Source organism: Pseudorca crassidens, chromosome 8 (assembly GCF_039906515.1).
Source record: "Pseudorca crassidens isolate mPseCra1 chromosome 8, mPseCra1.hap1, whole genome shotgun sequence".
Lineage (NCBI taxonomy): Eukaryota > Metazoa > Chordata > Mammalia > Artiodactyla > Delphinidae > Pseudorca > Pseudorca crassidens.
The window spans coordinates 17111121-17125808 of record NC_090303.1 but is presented as its reverse complement, the minus strand read 5'-3'; the positions used below and the strand labels follow the sequence as shown (position 1 = coordinate 17125808).

Sequence of the window (14688 nt, the reverse complement as noted above, 5' to 3'; positions counted from 1 at the left end):
TTGCACATAACATTGATATTATTTGGAAGTTATGTGTGCAGGTAGGCTCTAATGCCTGTGAATTTCATTGCAGGGTAGGAAAGAGGGTTACAAACTAATCAATATTTGTAATAAAAAGGGAAGGTTGGGGCCGCTAGACTTCTGAGATGGCCCACAGTCTGTGGAGTGTTTCTCTCCCAGGGCCGCTCTCACTTTCCAAGACGACTCCATGCCCTGGGGCTGCTCTTGCCTTTTGAGATGGACTGCCTCCCGTCTATGGAATGTGTACCACTCTAAATAAATCTACTTCTAACCAATCACTTTGTCTCTCACTACATTCTTTCCGCAGAGACATGAAGAACCTGAGCTGCAGCAAGTCCTGAGACCAGACGTGTGATCTCAATTACAAGAGAGTGGGTTCAAGGGGGGAGAAAAAAAAGGAAGGTTGTGTCAGATGACATTGAGAGCCACTGTCCGAGCCACACCAAATGACCTGTCACAGTTTCCAGTATCTGTCACACTGTGTTGTCATTTCCTGTGTAACTGCCTGCATCTCCCCTTTAGAGCATCAGCCCTGGCGGGGCAGGGAAGGTGTTGGTCTCGTTTACCCTGTGCCTGCCCAAGTGGTTAATTTACAGTAAATGCTTACTAAAAATTGTGCAGTAGGGCTTCCCTGGTGGCGCAGTGGTTGAGAGTCCGTCTGCTGATGCAGGGGACACAGGTTCATGCCCCGGTCCGGGAAGATCCCACATGCCGCGGAGCGGCTGGGCTGGTGAGCCATGGCCGCTGAGCCTGTGCGTCCAGAGCCTGTGCTCCGCAACGGGAGAGGCCACAACAGTGAGAGGCCCGTGTACCACAAAAAAAAAAAAAAAAATTGTACAGTAAAGAAGTATACATACATTCCTAGTATTGTATCTTTGATACTAAAATGACTCTGCATTCTCCAAACACAAACCAAGCAGGGTGACATCTAGAAGGAAGCCAGATGGGCTAGGCTTGGTGGTGAGGGCAGGCAATCAGGGACAAATTGTTTACAGTTCTTGGTCTCAGCCGGTTTAGAGTTGGCCATTCCTGGCACCAAGACGACAGAGCAGATGACAAGAGTCCCTGTCTATCAGCGATAAGATTTTGTAATGCCATGACTCACTTCTAGAAACTTTTAGGGGCTTCATGTTTACCAAGTGTCATCCAACCCATGGTTTAAAAGAAGAGTGGCAGTTTTATGTTCTAGAATGCATAATTTATGTTTGACTCTCAGCACATTTTTATGGGCACACATATCATGTAATCAGGGCGACCGAAAAAAAACCCCAACCATCTCACTATGGCTGCCAAACAAAAGATACTTGTGCAGAAGGATGACAAAGCTTTCCTCTGGTCTTCTTGGTAATGCATCTCAGTCTCAGATGCAAATGTTAATCTGGCTGCAGAGAAGAATGAACTTTGAAAGGGTCAGTTCCAAACAATCGAGTATCTTCCCAAAGCAGCAAAACTGCTTTAGGCTGGAATCATAAAATGTGTAACGACTTTCTCCTACTGCCATCCTGGGTCAGGGACTCTAGGGTTCACTGCAGGTGCCCTGCCTGGATCCTCCCACCCACCAGCTGCTGTGGCATTGGCTGCTAAAAGCTCACAGCTGTCCCCTTCTCCAGAAAACTGGACCTAGCCAAGTGAGTGCGCACTCTGGGGGGTTGGGGAGTTGGGTAGCTGATGATGACGTGGGCACACAAGGCCCCACCCCTTCGCCTCCAGGTGGAACCAACCCTGTGGTGCAATTCATGCTCCAGGGCCCCCTGGAGACCACATTCTTGCCGGGCTCCCCCCCCCCACCGCAAGCATGCCCTCAATAACCCAGGCCAACCTGAGTCCCTGCTTGTAGGAAATCTGACCTCAACTGCGGAGCTAGGGCCTCTTCTGGGAGTTTGGACAGTTTGCCAAGATTGGGGTGCTCTCTTAATTTCTATTTTGGTTTCAGGGTTTTCATGGCTATATATAAGGAGAACGATTGCTTGATAATTGACCAAATGGACATATTTTAAGTTCATTTCAAATTATCCATTTATATTCTGCAGCAAACATCATTGCAATGATTTTGTTTACATGCCTGTCTTCTGTGTCAGGCTGAGGACGCCTTGAGGGCAAGAACCAGATTTTACCCCCAATCCCCAGGAACCAGCACAGTGCCCGGCCCACATACCCTCAGAGAAGGGGTGATGAATGGACAATTTGGATGGATGCATCTAACACAGCATCCAGTGATTATCTCTGGAATTTACAAAGTTTAGAAATATTTAGGACATGGATTTAAAAAGAGGAGTACTTGGCTCTCATAAATTTGAGTTTCATGACTGTTATGATACAATAATAACATCCCTTGGTGATTAGGAATCCTTATTTTCTTCCTTTCCCTTTCTTTACTCTGCCTGGGTTTAGCTTTTTTTCCTGAATTAAACCTGTTGGATTTGAGTCTCGTTCTTTGGAACTCACACGTTGGTCATGAGCACAGTTCTATTTAAAGCTCCTCGGTAGAGAACATGAGTTATATGGACAGGGAAATCATGAGCGTTTACATTTCCCACTTTACATTTCTACTTTCCACTTCAATTCTATTGAATTTCAGAGAAACAATGAATAATTTTTTAGTATGTATAAGGTAATATTTTAGGGCAATATTTGGGACATATTTTTATGATATTCAAATTTAACTGGGTACCCTGTATCTTTCTTTCCTCCCTCCCTCCCTCTCTTTCCTTCCTTCCTTTCCTATATCTTGCAACCTCACCTTTGGTAAAATCATCTTAAAACAATGGCTTTTTTTCATGTTATAAAAGCTGAACTTATTGAATAAAATCTAAGATATACCTGCCTCATACTAAATTCTATAGTAGATGTTGAAATTAAAAAGTTCTAGGGTATAAATTAAAAAGGTTCAATAGTTAAAAACTGAACTTTAAAGACACAATACACAAAATGTGGATATAGTTCATTAAATCAGGGGTTGACAAACTTCCTATAAAAGGCCAGAGAAGAAATATTTTGAGCTTTGCGGTCATAGGTCTCTTGCAAATAGGTGTCTTTGCAGCTTGAAAGCAGTGTAGATAATACATAAATGTATGGGCGTGGCTGTGTTCCAATAAAACTTCATAGGGCCGTAGTTTGCTGATTAAATCACAGTATTAGAAGATTGTTACAAATGTTTAAAAATGCAATTTTAACAAAGCAATTCCATTTTATCCACAAAAGTACTTTAGAAAAGTCCCACACAATTCTCTACAATTCTGCTAAAGGTGGAATGAGACCGGCACTTTCATAAATCATTGATGATCCTGAAAATTAACTGACATATAAATTAATTATACCTTCCAGAAATTAATATGACACATTATTTCAAGAACCATAAAACCCTGGGTAAAGTAGGACTGTATTTTCCAATGTTTAAAAAATATACCAACTACACAGAGTAGAAAAAATAGAAGCAAATTAAATGACCACAAGTAGGGGAATAGATAAGTACATTAAGTAAATTTATTCAATGTCCAAACTCTGCCCAGGGACAGGCCTGGGCCTGAAGTTGTGCACAGAGTGAGAGTTTAGAAGGAATGCCTGTGGCCCAAATTTGTGAGCCACAACTACTGAGCCTGCGTGCCACAACTACTGATACCCACGTGCCTAGAGCCAGTGCTCTGCAACAAGAGAAGCCACCGCAATGAGAAGCCCACGCACTGCAACGAAGAGTAGCCCCCGCTCACTGCAACTAGAGAAAGCCCGAGCACAGCAACAAAGACCCAACACAGCCAAAAATAAATAAATAAATGAATTTTTAAAAAAGAAGCCACTTAAGGAAATACTATGCATGCTTCCTAAGAATGGTAAGATTACATAAGCATAATAAGAAAACACTGATGATATAATAGGAAGTGAAAAAAAGCCATGTACAATCTTGTCTAAGCACTCTGATTACAATGATATGAAAACATAATATGCAAAAAATGGGAATTTGTAAGCTGATGATAATTAATGATTGGTGGAATTTCTCCCCAGACTTTCTGCAGTGCCAGTGCACAGCAGTGGCTCCAGGCAGGGATGTGTGAATCAGGCCTTCTGGCTCTGATTTCTCACTCCTCATTCACTAGCTTTGTGACTCTGTGCCTCAGTTCTGTCGTCTGTAAAATGGGAATAATGACAGCACTTAACTCAGAGAGTAGTTGTGAAGTCTAACTAACAGAATATGGAAAACACTTCAAACCATGGCTGGCACATACTATTCTGGACGATTTGCCATTGTTATTAGATGACCTTTATATAGAGTAGGTGATTTTTATAATGAAACAAATACTTTTCTATTTCTCATGAAACACTTCAAAGTACAAGCCTACTTTTAGAATTAGAATGGAGCTCATTTCAGAAGGAAGCACACCCAAGAGTCTGTTATACTTACAGAATCAATTCAATGTGTGCATGAGCCTGGAATTCTCCTTCCAAAGGCTGGGGAAAATAGACATCTATGGAATATTGTACATCTGGTTCTAAACAGATGGGTGTGGGAAGCAGCATGATTCTGTATTAAGAGAAATAAAGCAAAAATTCAGTGACAAAAGTACAGTTATATAAGCTAAGCGGCCATCATATTTGGTGTGTTTCACATATGCCGTGAAGTGGGTGCCACTGTGGGATGGAGACCGGGTTGAGGTCCAGACCACCTCAGGTGCGTTGGGTGGACAGTCAGTTCACACTCAGATTCTCTGTGGCTCTTCCGTAGCGTTGTGCCAAACAGCAAAGCTTTGGAAACTGGCCGTGATTTGTCATGACTGCTCTGGGAAAAGGATGGAGCAAAGGTCCTTCATCCCAACTATCAGGCTAATATCAAAAGGGTCTCTGTTCTAGTCAGCCACAAATCTCCAATGCAAAATTAGTGGCCTCAAAACTAGACTCTCAGCTGTTGAGATAACTCAAGCTGAATACTGTCCTCTTATTCTCATAGCATTTCATTTTCTCACATCTCCAGGCATCTGGGGAATGGGAAACAAACATTCAAGATCTAGGGTCAGGATATCTGGGCTGGAGCCCTGGTACTTCTACACATTAGCTGTAAGACTTGGGCAAATCCTCAGAGTGTTCTCGTTCTCAATTTCCTCCTCATCTGATGAAGACAAAACTACCTCCTTGAGTTGTTACCAAGATTCAACGCGGTATGAATGTAAAGCAGAGCATAGCACATAGTAAACACTTAATAAACATTGTGTCTCCTTTGATACATCTCTACTCTCAGTTCCTGGATACAAATTCCTGATAGATGAACAACATTCTAAGAAACGTTCAACGTTTGAGGACACGCCTCCCGCATACCTGGAAGCTGCTGGTAAAGGCTGAGGCTTTGGCTGTGGGGTCTCACGTGCACTGTGATCGCTCCCTCCGGCCAGGTTAACCACCATCTGGACAGTCCAGTCATCCGCAGACTAGACAGGCATCACGTAAGAGCACGTCCCTGCGAGGATGCATGCACCAACATATTCCTAATGGAGAGTGCATGGGATAAATTTGCAACCCCCGGCCCGCTCAGAAAACAGAATTTTGGAGTTGAGAGAAGAGGTTCGTTCTCAGGCTCAACTCTCTGGTGTTTGAATTGTGATCCAGATAGAAAGAATGTTGTTTCTGGCCATAGATGTAATTCCTGGGTCTAGAGAAAAACCCTGGCACTCCGACAGGTCTAATCTTTAACCTCTGTCTCCCAAAGAGTCGATTAAATCATCATGTTCCTGACTTCCTAACACCATACACAAAAATAAACTCAAAATGGATTAAAGACCTAAATGTAAGGCTAGACACTATAAAACTCTTAGAGGAAAACATAGGAAAAAACACTCTGACATAAATCACAGCAAGATCTTTGGGAACCACCTCCTAGAGTCATGGAAATAAAATAAAAAATGAACAAATGAGACCTAATGACACTTAAAAGCTTTTGCACAGCAAAGGAAACCGTAAACAAGATGAAAAGACAACCCTCAGAATGAGAGAAAACACTTGCAAATGAAGCAACTGACAAAGGATTAATCTCCAAAATGTATAACCAGATCATGTAGCTGCATATCAAAAAAACAACCCAATCCAAAACTGGGCAGAAGACCTAAATAGACATTTCTCCAAAGAAGACATACAGACTGCCAATAAACACATGAAAGGATGCTCAACATCACTGATCACTGGAGAAATGCAAATCAAATCTTCAATGAGGTATCACCTCACACCAGTCAGAATGGCCGTCATCGAAAAATCTACAAACAATAAATGCTGGAGAGGGTGTGGAGAAAAGGGAACCCTCTTGCATTGTTGGTGGGAATGCAAATTGATACAGCCACTATGGAGAATGGTATGGAGGTTCCTTAAAAAACTACAAAAAGAACTATCATATGACCCAGCAATCCCACTACTGGGCATATACCCTGAGAAAACCATAATTCAGAAAGAGTCATGAACCACAAGGTTCATTGCAGCTCTATTTACAATAGGCAGGACATGGAAGCAACCTAAATGCCCATCAACAGATGAGTGGATAAATAAGATGTGGCACATATATACAATGGAATATTACTCAGCCATAAAAAAGAATGAAATTGAGTTATTTGTAATGAGGTGGATGGACCTAGAGTCTGTCATACAGAGTGAAGTAAAGTCAGAAAGAGAAAAACAAATACTGTATGCCAATGCACATATATGGAATCTAAAAAAACGGTACTGATGAACCTAGTAGCAGGGTAGGAATAAAGACGCAGATGTAGAGAATGGACTTGAGGACACAGGGAGGGGGAAGGGTAAGCTGGGACGAAGTGAGAGAGTGGCATCGACATATATACACTACCAAATGTAAAATAGATAGCTAGTGGGAAGCTGCCACATAGCACAGGGAGATCAGCTCGGTGCTTTGTGACCACCTAGAGGGGTGGGATAGGAAGGATGGGAGGGAGGCTCAAGAGGGAGGGAATATGGGGATATATGTATACTTATAGCTGATTCACTTTGTTGTACAACGGAAACTAACACAACTTTATAATGCAATTATACTCCAATAAAGATATTTTTAAAAAAATCATGTTCCTGGATCACAGAAACAAAAAAATCCTTCACAAAAAGATATATTTCTTTCATATTAGTTGCATATACATTATTATGTAAGTTTATATTATTTATTATATTATTAGATCTATTTATACGTATCTGTATAAATATATACATATATAGAGAGACATACACACACACATATATATAGATAGCGAGCGAGCGAGAGAGAGCATATGCTAATTACCTAAACTCTGGAAGCCTTACAATTAGGAAAAGCTTTTTAAAGCTATCAGAGATGTGTTCTCTCTATACAAAAATTAAATACATTTATGTGTATATACACATATGTAAAAAAAAAAAATGACTGTCATACTCACCAGGTCAAAGTTCCCTGAAGTCCTTTGCCTTTCACGTGTAAGTGAGAAATTGAGAACAATGTCATGTTAAGAGTTTCAAGGCAGATCATCACTCTGGTCATACCATAGAAAGTGAGCCCTTCCAGAATGTGGTCCCTGGAGAGACTCTGGGGGCTCTGAGGCCACCCCCAGCCATATAAAATATTTTCCAGGGCAGATGGTCTGTGGGGTTTCAGATCATCAAAGAAAAGGTTATACAAAGAAAGGGTTAGGAGCCACTGCTCTAGGTCAAGTGTTTTTCTAATTTGGTTTCTCTTCCTCTTAGATATTTCTCAAAGGGGGGGAAGGCTAGAAAGGTAGCAGGCAAGAAGCGCAGGCTGCTTTTAGCTTTTCTCGTTTCCTGGTAAAATCCAAGTGCAAATAAATGCCTGTACTGCATCCCTGAGTCTGAATCTCTACACAGGTTTATTACATTTTTAGGAAAAAAAGTCCCAGGAGGGCAGGATTTGCATTATTTTAGTTACTTATTGTCCTTATACAAACATTCCATCACCACTTCCCTAGAACTAGCATCTTAAATCTATAGCCCCAGCTTTAGCTTCTCTCCACAGAATAAGGCGTGTGTGCGTATGGCTGTGTTGCTTTAATATCTTTAGGAAACCCTTTGGTTTATAACGCTCTCCAGATGTTCGACTTTTTGCAAATCCTGTTAAGATGAACACAGGCAAGACTGGAATGGAAACACTTAGCTCGAGAATGTATTTCAGTCAGCTCGGAACCACCACCGTGGAAGTGGAGTAAAGGGTACCTGAGCTTCATAGCGAATGGCAACAGCAAAATCCATGGGAATGGGGATGTTCCCCGCAGCAAATCTCAAGCCGGGCCCAGCGAGAACCCTGGCAAATACAGGTCCCATCCACGTAACAGGCACCCCAGGAACTGGCCCTCGGAGAACGACAGAAACAGCAGGCAGCTGGCCAGAGAGGAATAAACACAACTTTGCCTAGAGTGAAAGGCTGGAAGAGTTCACGGGGAAAAAAAACAAAAACAAAAACAAAACCCACGGGTTTCTTTTTTTTTTCCCCCACGGGTTTCTTGATGCGTGTATGATCCATCTGAGTCCCGAATAAATTATTCCAACAAGGATACAGTCCAGCACACAGCGGAGAAAAACGTGCTGAATCTGCAGCTTTGGAACCTATGTTACTGTATAGAATAATCACTTGGAAAGCACTGCCACTGGCCAGTACATTATGTACTCCACGTGTCATGTACTGAGTGATTCCACATTGGTGACCTTGGCTTTTCTCAGATCTGACTGTGGAGTTCTGGCTAAAATACGGAGGGCAAGAAAATATTCCCATGCCTACACTTCATGGATTTTGCCTAATTGTGCATGACAATGATAAAACCCACCCAGATTTTTTTTTTTAGATGTTTCTTCCATGCAAATATGAGAAATGATCTTCTCCCATCTGCTTGGGGGCACATAAGTACAAAACTGCTCACACACTTGATCGATTAGCAGCCCTGCCGGTCTCATGCTGGATGTCAGCCTGGGGCCATCTGGACCCTATAGATAATACTTCCTTGATGACTTTTGCATCTGCCTCTCGACACTTCCAGCCTCCACCGGAACGCTGCCTCTTGTTACTTTCTGCCTGTATTGCTGCAACAGTCTCTTGGCTGTTCTCTCCGTGCTCGCTAGTCCAATACATACCGCACACTGCTGCCAACAAGCATTTCAAACGCTCTCTCACTGCCAAGAGCATCATGCCCAAATTACTTAGCCTGGAGTTCAAGTTGCTCTGTGATCTACCACAAACTGCTGTTCATTTGACAAATGTTCATTTAGTAACAATTCAACCCCCGCCTCTGAATCAGGAATGCATACACGAATAGGACAGATTCTCAGCCACAGAGGGGTTTAGAATCTTGCATGGGAGACAGAAAGGTAAATAAGAAATGAGACGGAGGTGTATGTAAACTCATCTCTATGCAACATTTTTCAAACTTTAAAAAAAGTACTCTGGAATTTGAGCCACTGTAGGTACCCACCCCCCGGGATCCCCCTTTCTTTGGTTGGTATACCCATCTCCCAGTTGCGTGTGTGCGGTTTCTAACAGCTCACAATTGCCCCCCTTCTCCGGAGAACTGCCCTCTCACACCCCAACTGCCTACTCCTACCCCTGGGGTAGCTCACAAAGACTACCTGATAGGAGGTTATGAAAGGCTGGCCCTGTCGTCTCAAGGGGCAGGACAAATTTATCTGCAGTTTATGTTTCTGACTTTCTCTGTGGATCAATCCAAGTTTTGTTTTACCTGAGACCACCTCTGACTCTTTCCTCTTCTCATGTTTCCTTCACTCTCTTAAAGAGTTTTCCCGAAGAACACTGCCTTCGTAAATTACATGCACCTGAATCCGGTCTTAGGCTCTGTTTCTAGGGCCGCTGACCTGAGACAGTTGGTAGCAGACAGTGTAGACTCTAAGATGCCTTCCTGGATGTAGATCATTTACTGTTCGGCTGGCAATGAGGAACCCAGTGGGTAACGTGTTGATGACCCTTGTGTAGCAGCAGAGCCGTTGCTAAAACAGTCATCTGTGGCCACCTGGGACAGGATAGAGGGCGAAGGGGAGGCACTGACTTGAGCAAGATTTCTGATACAGGGGAAAGAGTAGTTATAAGGACTGTGGACGTGGGTGGCTATTGTTGTACACCACTGACGCATTTGATGAAAGATGATGGCAGGCTCAGGGCAATCGATCAGCAACTTAGAGTCAAGGGTGAGAATCAGAAGGGCTCCCTGGCAGCATTTAAAGAAACTCATCTCCTTTAGTGAGAGGGCAGGAAGAGCTAGAGACCAGGCACAAGACTTAATTGGAAGAGCTGCGGAACTTCAGGGAAGGCTGAGTTCTCAGCCTGGGTAAGTCACCTATGCCCAAGTCAGGCCCTCCCTTCACAGGGAAGCAGGGGCATCATGAGGCATGGGTGATGCACATAAGAATCGTGAACCTTGAGGTTCTCCTGAGCACTCCTGGACTATAGAAGTAATCCACTCACACTTATTAGAAAATAGAGGCCCCCCCTCCATCCTCGCCCCCCTCCATCCCTGCCACATTTGGAGACGAGGCAGAAATCTCAAATGATGCAGGTAACTTAAAAGAAAACGTGTGCATTCCTGAGGATCTGCCCCTCCTGACCACTTGCCTGATAATTAGGGTCACGTTGCAGCATGATCTGATGGGAAAGGGCTGCATCTCCGAGAAGGACCTGGTTAACACGAACAAGTAGCAACTGGGAGTGGATGGCTGGGCATGGATCGTGAGGGGTGCCAGATCAAGGGGACAGAATATGAAATCAGGTAAGGAGAGTTTGTTGGTTTGGGGTCACCGGTGATAAAGGATTTAGCAGCCTGGCAAGGGCCCTGGAGCCCTGCGAGATGCTTGGCGAAAGCTGTGGTCCAGAGTAATGAAGCAGAGCTGCCAGAACTGCTGTAGCAGGCTGGGGAGGATGGGTTATAAGGCTCAAACAACTAGGCATGCTTGAATGGGTGTAAGACGCAAGGCTGGAAAAACCATCAGCTGACTATATTCCTTGTCCATTTTTCAAGACAGTGAGGAATGAACTGGTGAGGGGCCACCAGCATCACAGAGGATAGGGTACCCTCTGTAGGCTGGTAGCCTAAACCGTTACAAAATTGAGCTCCTCAGTATCAATGCAGTGGACAGGATCGCAGACTATCAAGGGTTGGGGAGCATTTAACTCTCAAAAGCAAGATGGGTATAATTATAATGGTCAGCGAGGTTGGAATAGGAGACAAGGGGGCCTGACCTACAGGAATCTTCTGTGGAGACGACTAATAGAACATGATGCTCCTAGTCGACAAAATATTGCCTAACACGTGTACTCCAAAGTGATCAAGTATGAACTGGCAAAGGCTGAGTTCAGCCACCTCAACAGAAAGACATAATCCTTTCCCAAATTTATAGAGCTGAGCAAATTCTCAGACTCAGACGCCAGTGACTGAATGAGAGGCTGGGTCCCAAGGAGGAAAGACTCTTCAACACCACAGCAAGTGTTAATTCTCTCACTTCTCTCTCAAAGAGATCTATGTTTATTTACTAGTCTATTGGGGAAGCAGAAATGCCTAGATCTTTCGAGGGCTAATGGATACAGGATCTGAGTTGATACTGAGAACCATGTACCCAAGGTGTCATCATGGTCCCCGTTAGAACAGGGCATATGAGGGTCAGGTAGTAAATGGAGATCTGACTTAGGTTCTTTTCACGGTCAGTTCTCTGGGTTTACTGAACCACTGATTGTTTCCTCTAATTCTTGTATATGTATTGGAATGGACCTGCTTAGCAGTTGGCATTGATGTTAGTGCTCCTATAGTAGAAAAGGCCGAGTAAAACCTTGTGAAATGCCCACCCTCCAGTGCCCTCCCCACCACCACCAAGCCAAGATAGTAAATAAAAAGCAATATTGCAAATCAGAGGCATTCTCTAAGTGCCACTCTCAAGACTTGGTGGTGGGTCTCATATCATATCCCCATTACAAATTTTATACGAATATAACTAAGTTGTAGCCCCAGTTGGCAGCTGTCCTGCTGGAAGGAGTATCACGACCAGAGCCGGTTACCACCACCCTGGTGCATGATACGCAGCTATTGAAATGCAAAATGTGTTTTCTTCCATCTCCATGAGGAAGAAGAAACAGAAGCAATTTGTATTCGCTTGGGATGGGCGGTCGTGTATATGTCGTCTTGCCCCAAGGCTATTAATTCTCCTGCTCTCTGTAACAGTATAGCCCCAAAGAATCTGGACCATCCAGATGTTCTACAAAATATGACACTGACTCCCTATACTGAAGGAGAGTGAATTGGATCCCTTGGTCTCAGGCGATGTCATGTGGTGTCCCACAGTGAGAATCGGACACTCTATGGCCTTGGTCAGCACCACTCTGACAGCTCAAAGAGTGTCTAATTCGCCAATGTCGTACAACACAGCTTCCTCAGCCAAGGGATCCACTTTACAGTAAAAGAAGTGTATCAGTGGTCACGTGACTTTGGGATCCACTGTTCCTACACAAACCACGGCATCCAGAAGATGCTGACCTGAGATGGCAGTGGGATGGGGCCCCTAAAAGATGCATTAGTTTCACGAGCTTGGAAATGACACCCTGTGAGATGGGGCAGTTTTCTTCTAGATGTTATTTACTCCTTAAACCAATGGTCTTTATGTGATGCTGTGTCCCCAGCAGGGAAAAAGCATGGGTTTGGGAACCAAGTAGGAGTAGACAAGCTCATTGTCACTCCCAGTGACCGTGAATTTCTTAGGTTTGCAGTTAAAATTGGCACTGCATGCTATAGAGATAAACAGTATAGTTCAGGTTAATAATTTAAATTTTTAATATTTCTTTAGAGTGACATTAAATAGCACATAAAAATATTTTGACAAGTTGAGAGAGACTATGGAGGAAAGTAAAAAGCTTTATACTTTACTATCTTCAAGGGCCCTTTCCCTAATTTCTGAATAAGGGGACCTGCATTTTAATTTTTATTTTGCCCTGGCCCTGCACATGGGTCCGAGCATGCCAGGAGTGAACTTGGGTCTGTGCTGTTAGTGTACTGCCTGGTCCCCTTGACTGGGCCACTCTATCACGCCACCAGCTCCTGGGATTGCTGGTCTCACCACTGCTCCCTTCTCTTGAGAACTGCCCTTGGCTGAGGTGAGCCACCTCACCTGGGCCGTGATCTCCATCTGCCCTGGCAGCCTACAGCCATGTCTGCCTGACATGAGAAGACAGCCCTAGGGCCTCAATGGGGGACAACTCTGTGGTGCAATTTCTGCTTCACAGCTTCCCCAGGGGATAAGGCAAGGCTAGACTCAGGCAAGGCCTAGCTGCCATCCTTGCCTCACTTTCCCCACTCCCCCAGCCTACTGCCCTCCTCCCTGACAGGTTTCTCCTGATGAGTGCTTCCTCAGTAAAACACATGCACCCAGATCTCTGTTGTAATCTCTGATTGTAGAGAATCCAACCAAAGACAGTGACCCAGTGCGCGCGCGCGCACACACACACACATTTATATAAAACTGAAATAAAAGTTTCACAAAAAAATGCTCGTTTTATATTCTTCTGTTGTACTAAACTGATCCAGTCAATTGATTTCATGACCTACTTACTAATAGGCATGACCTGTAGTATGAAAATTACTGACCTATGGGACTCCAGAGATAGAAACAATTAATTATATCCAGATGTCAGGGTAGGGAATGTCAGAGAAAGATAAATCTGAATTGGGTCTTAAGGGATGGCTAGAAGTTTTGCAAGTCAGTAATACAGAGGTGGTCATTTCAGGCAAGAGTCAGGAGAGGAGGCCGTGGATGCTCTGAGCAGTGTTTCTCCAAGTGCTGCCAGGGACCACTCGTATCACTTGGGGTGATCGGCAAACATGCAGATTTCTTTTCTCCCTCCAAATGATCCAAAATGTGTGGGTTTTTTTTTTTAAAGCATTGTGCCAAACACCTCAAATATTTAAATCCAAATGAAGATCACAAAATGTAGCCATGTTTTCCTAAGTCTTTGATGGTTCCAATTTGAACCTCATTGCTCTAGAGCAATACTGCCTAATTGAACTTTCTACAATAATAAAAATGTTCTATATTTGCATTGCACTATCCAATACAATAGTCCCGTGTATAGAGTTACCTGAAAACACTTGACTAGTCTCACATTCCCTGATTCAGCATCTCAAGTGGAAGGCCCTAGCATCTGCATTCTAAACAATCTCCCTGGGCAATACTTATGCACAGTAAAATTTAGAGGTTCACTGATCATTGCCACAGCAAGCAAGGGCACTCCCTACTTTTCTCTTGCAGGTCGACTTCAGATTGAGATGCCTAGAGTCAGAGAAGGCTTCACGGGCATGTGGCATGGGAACAGAAACAAGTAGAATAAAGAGCAAAGCCTCTGTGACTTGGTGTACATGGGCCTGGAAGGAAGAACGCCATCTATGAAGCCTTCTCTTATCCTCTCAGTTGGAGGTGTTTCTCCTTAAGTGGAATCCGCATCACATTATGTACACCTCTTTATGATACCTACCCCACCCTGCCATGCATTCATTGTTTGTATACGTGGCTCATTTCCCCCACCATAATCTTAAGGGCAGGCTCTATGTCTAGGTATTTCCATTTTCATTCAATCAATCATTTCATCCACTCGAGAAAGTCTCTTATGAATAAGGAACTGCTTCAGCTGCTGGGTTTATGAACAAGACAGCTAACGTCAGC

At 43.7% G+C, this 14688-nt stretch overlaps 1 protein-coding gene across 1 annotated transcript in view; it reads right to left on the bottom strand.

Moving 5' to 3' along the window:
* Positions 1–14688, bottom strand: part of LAMB4 (laminin subunit beta 4) — a 111969-nt gene that overhangs the window by 48377 nt on the left and 48904 nt on the right. The window contains 3 exon segments of the mRNA XM_067745896.1: positions 4414–4537; positions 5326–5435; positions 8203–8397. Of these exon segments, the coding sequence (XP_067601997.1) occupies positions 4414–4537; positions 5326–5435; positions 8203–8397 (429 nt within the window).